This window comes from Rhagoletis zephyria, unplaced genomic scaffold, assembly GCF_001687245.7.
Source record: "Rhagoletis zephyria isolate East Lansing unplaced genomic scaffold, Rhagoletis_zephyria_1.1 Rzeph_scaffold_00637, whole genome shotgun sequence".
Classification (NCBI taxonomy): domain Eukaryota; kingdom Metazoa; phylum Arthropoda; class Insecta; order Diptera; family Tephritidae; genus Rhagoletis; species Rhagoletis zephyria.
The window spans coordinates 155,355-160,536 of record NW_016157721.1 but is presented as its reverse complement, the minus strand read 5'-3'; the positions used below and the strand labels follow the sequence as shown (position 1 = coordinate 160,536).

Sequence of the window (5,182 nt, the reverse complement as noted above, 5' to 3'; positions counted from 1 at the left end):
CGTAGATCCTTTAAATGTTGTTCTTCACTCTCACTTGCAACCAGTAGATCATCAATATACGCGAAAACAAAATCTAATTTACCTACTACTTCGTTGATGAATCTCTGAAACGTTTGCGCTGAGTTCCTCAGCCCGAAAGGCATTCGGGTGAACTCAAACATACCGAAAGGAGTAGTAATCGCCGTTTTAAAAATGTCTTCTTCTGCCATTGGAATTTGGTGATACGCTCTAACTAAATAAAGTTTTGAAAATATATTTTTATTCCTAAGATTCATATTAAAATCGTGAATATGAGGCAAAGGATAACGATCCGGTACAGTCACAGTATTAAGTCTTCTAAAATCACCACAAGGACGCCAGTCATTAACTTCTTTCTTTGGTACTAAATGAAGTGGAGATGCCACGGATGAATTTGATGGTCTACAAATCCCTGTTTTTACTAAAAAATCGAATTCAGTTTTACCTACTTTAAATTTGATGGGATACTTGGCTATCCGATTGTCAGACGTTGCGTATGGATTTGTAAGTTCTTCCGGATGTATGTTTTTTTGTAAATCAATAAGCGAATCGTGTAAACTATTTGTTCGTGTAGTTGTATGTGTGTCTGGGTGTGGTGAACGGAACATAATGATAATTTCAAACAAAAATCTCTAAAAAGAGGTGTTTACAACTAACAAAATATTTCAAATATATGATATAATAATAATATATTAAAATTGTACTAAATTATAGTCAAAACAATTATCAAAGATCTGAAATGGTTAATATGCTGCTTAATGAACAGCACAGTCAAATATAAATTTAGGCAACAATTCAAACATTTAAAAAATTTAAAGTAAAATATATGAAATATAAGATATTTATTAAATTCATTTTAACATATATATATATATAGAATCGTTACCTCTATATGTCTTTATTAACTTAGAAATTAAACAAATATAAGTTGCTTTAATACACGGAAAATTCTGACTTTACTAGTTCTAGTTGGTTTCAGTTAGTACAAACGAATGTCAAACAGCTCTGTTCGTCTACTGCGGCTTTTGGTGTTGCCACTTACTACTGCGACAAGTGTTAGGGTTGGTCCCTACACCACCCCCTTCCAGACTTAGCACCGGAGAAACGTAAACAGGTTAACTGTGTATGTTGGTGATGTATCGCTGCTAACTCTTCCCTGGGGAAGTAAGCCGGCTTAAGTCTATCAATGGACACCGTCACTTGTCTTGATCCAATCAATATTGTATACGTCTTGGGGTACCTGTTAACTACTAGGTACGGCCCCTCGTACGGCGATTTCAAAGGCTTACGGATAGTGTCATCACGTAAAAACACGTGACTGCAGAATCTCAGGTCTTTTGGCACGAAAACGGCATGCTCTCCATGCTGTGAAGTTGGCGTTGGCCTAGCCATTTCGAAATGCTGTCGCAAATCCCGCAGGAAACTCTGCTCATCTACAGGCGTGTTGTCATCGGCCTCCAGGAAGTCGCTGGGTAACCGGATAGGTTGTCCGTAGAGCATCTCTGCTACGGATACGCCCAAGTCCTCTTTCACGGCCGTTCGTAAGCCTAAAAGCACGATGGGTAGGACGTCGACCCAGTTGGCGTCTGCCGCGTGACATCTGAGGGCGGCTTTCAACACACGATGCCATCTCTCCACCAACCCATTAGCTTGAGGGTGGTAGCTGGTTGTATGGATGTGTTTGACGCCTAATAGCTTGGCTACTTGTTTGAACAGCGCACTCTCGAACTGACGCCCCTGATCTGTAGTAATGTACTTTGGCGTCCCAAAACGGCTTATTCAACCGTTTAAAAGCTCTCTTGCCACTGTCTCAGCGGTCATGTCCGCTATAGGGATAACCTCTAACCATCGTGAAAAACGGTCGACACAAGTTAAGCAGTATGTGTATCCGCGCGAAGGGGCAAACGGGCCGACGATGTCCACATTAACATGTTCAAAACGCTTCCCGGGGACCGAAAATTGCTGTAGTTCCCCTTTCGTGTGACGCGCTATCAACGCTGGCATGCTGTGCAACTACGCACCCGTGCTCGTACATCGCTGCTTAACCCTTTCCAAACGAAGCTCTTTGAAATAAGCCTTATTGTTGCCTTCGCACCAGGATGTGCTAAACCATGGACCGCATTGAACACCACCTATCGCAAAACGTCTGGAACGTATGTACGAAGCGTCCCCGTTGAGTTATCGCAAATGATCTGTACGCTCTTACCCGGAACTTGGCTTTTGACCAGGTGTAACGAAGTGGGCTGACCATTTAACAGGCTTCTCAACTCGTCGCTTCTATTCTGCTCTTCGTGCAGCTGCTGCAAGTCTATCGGCGATGGTAGCGAAACGTTTCGATTCTTGATAACATGTCGGCTACGAGGTTCTCAGCTCCGCTGATGTGCCGTATATCGGACGAAAACTGGCTAATAAAATTCAATTGGCGAGTTTGCCGTGGGGATAGTTTTTCCCACTTTTGATCGAGAGCATGCGTGAGCGGCTTGTGATCTGTAAGTATTGTGAAAATTGTTCCTTCCAAAAAATAACGGAAATGCCGCACAGATTTATATATGGCAAGTAACTCTCGGTCATATGTGCTATACCGTTTCTCAGTTGGTGTAAACTTCTGGGAGTAGAAACCCAACGGCACCCAAACATTGTTCACTCGTTGCTGAAGAACGGCACCTACAGCGATATCCGAAGCGTCGGTCATGAGAGCGATTGTCGCGCCCTTCATCGGAAAAGCTAACAATGCAGCCTCCGCCAATTGCCTCTTAAGATTTTCAAAAGCCTCCGTCGCCTCTACTGTCCAGGCAATAACTGTCCTGTCGTGTTTCTTGCAAGGGCCCATGAGTCGCTGAAGTGGCGCTTCGATGGCGGCAGCGTGCGGTAATAAACGTCTGTAAAAGTTGACGGCCCCTAAAAATCTCCTCAGCTCATGAACTTCCTTCGGTTTCTTCAATGATATGATGCCCCTTACTTTCTGAGGCAGCGGTTTAATGCCTTTGCATGAGACTAGATGTCCCAGAAACTCTACCTCCTCCCGGCCGAGCTGACATTTCTCACTGTTGATAATTAAGCCCTTTTCTCGGTAGCGATCAAAAAGCTGACGGAGATGTGTCGCGTGCTCCTCCGGTGACGTGGAGGCGACGAGGACATCATCGAGGTAAGGGAAGGCGAACGGCAATCCCATTACTGTTTCATCAATGAAACGCTGGAACGTTTGTGCTGCGTTCCTAAGCCCGAACGTCTTATACCTGAATTCCAACAAGCCGAATGGGGTGAGGATGGCGGTTTTCGGAACATCTGCTGGGTGTACAGGGATTTGGTGGTAAGCCTTTTTACAGTCAATTACAGAAAAAATAGTTTTTCCATACAAGTCCCCTCCGAAATCTTGAATATGGCGGACCGGATAATTGTCTGGCAAGGTCTTCGCATTCAACCGGCTATAATCGCCGCAAGGCCGCCACTTTCCATTCGCTTTCTGCACCATATGCAAAGGACTAGCCCATTGGCCCTTCGAGCGTTGGCAAATTCCTCGTTCTAATAAATACTCGAATTCCTCTTTTGCAAGTGCGAGCTTCTCGGGGGAGAGTCGGCGCACTTTTTGTACCACAGGGGCCCCTCTCGTCTCAATGAAATGTCGAACGGCTGTCGAAGTTCTGTCCGCCCGGGGTGAATCGTTGGTGAGGTCGGGGTATTGCGCTAATATCTGCTGAAATAAACTTACCCCTCTTAACGAGATGACGCTATAAGGTAGTTTCATGATTTGACAAATCGATCGTACGCTCGTTGTTCTATCAATAATCGCCTTACTCTTCATGTCCACCAGAATCTCGAAATGTTTTAAAAAATCAGCACCCAATATAGGGTACCCTACGTCAGCAATTACAAACAACCACGAAAATTGTTTCCGCAAACCTAGGTCCAACACCATACGCTTAGTACCGTAGGTACTAATTTGCGTGTTGTTTGCAGCTACCAGCCTCATAGTCGCCCTCGATCGCTTGTCGTTACAACTTTTGGGTACCACTGATATCTCCGCACCGGTGTCTACAAGAAATTTTAGTGAAGATGTCCTATCTCGGACATAAAGGCGGCTGCAGTTATTATCAGCCTCCGCAGGAGCCGCTTTGAACGGAGGACTGATTAGTTTTCCGAACGTTTCTGACCGAAAGCACATGGCTGCCGGCATCGTGTTGCATTTTCACCAAAAGTGCGGTGATACCAACAAGTGTCGTGTGCTGGTTGAGTTGTCGTCCTGCGCGAACTGGTAGATGACGTTGTACCCGAAACTGCATTGCTGCGGTTCCGTTCCTCCCTGACCTTGCCGTTATTGCTGCCACGTTCGAGGCGATCGAGCCTGCTTATCAAATCCGCAATAGCAGGTGATGAATCCTCGCTGGGTACACCGACGACCTCTATGTTACCATTTGTCGTTGAAATCTCCATGATATTATCGGCTTTCTTAGCCAAAGCTTCGATATCACCCTCGAGCGTTGATAAAATTTGCTGCACTTGCACAGGCAAACGTCGCAGCCACAATGATTTCAAAACGTCTTTATCGACTCGCTGACTTGCTAAGTCTTTCATGTCACGAAGCAAAGTAGTGGGTTTCTTCTCGCCCAATTCGCAGCCTTCAAATAAGCGTTTGAGCCTTTTTTCGTTCGACTCGCCGAATTCAGTAATCAGTCTTTGCTTTAGTGCGTCGTACTTGCCACTAACAGGTGGTGATGAAATTATGTCGGTAGCGTGAGTGAGAACTGCTGAATCAATTTCAGCTACAATTGTGTAGTACTTCGTCTCATCGGCCGTAATACCTGCTCGCACAAACTGCGCCTCCACCTGTGCGAACCACAAGCGTGGATCAGGCTTCCAGAACGGTGGCGGTTTGATGGAGAGCCGTGCCATGTGGAAAGAAGTGATAGCGTCTTCGTACCTATCTTCACCTACGTTCACCATATTATGTTCTTAGTGGGGTCACCAGTTATAGAATCGTTACTTCTATATGTCTTTATTAACTTAGAAATTAAACAAATATAAGTTGCTTTAATACACGGAAAATTCTGACTTTACTAGCGTCGCTAGAAAATACGTTGAATGAATGAAGTTGGTTTCAGTTAGTACAAACGAATGTCAAACAGCTCTGTTCGTCTACTGCGGCTTTTGGTGTTGCCACTTACTA

At 44.8% G+C, this 5,182-nt stretch overlaps 1 protein-coding gene across 1 annotated transcript; it reads right to left on the bottom strand.

Moving 5' to 3' along the window:
• Positions 1–4,146: 4,146 nt before the first annotated feature.
• Positions 4,147–4,959, bottom strand: LOC108360827 (uncharacterized). Its single transcript, XM_017613269.1, has one exon. The coding sequence runs from the start codon at positions 4,957–4,959 to the stop codon at positions 4,147–4,149; it is 813 nt and encodes a 270-aa protein (XP_017468758.1).
• Between the last annotated feature and the right edge of the window lie 223 nt (positions 4,960–5,182).

Coding starts and splice junctions, on each gene's coding strand:
- LOC108360827 (XM_017613269.1), bottom strand. CDS start 4,959: ATGGTGAACGTAGGTGAAGATAGGTACGAAGACGCTATCACTTCTTTC.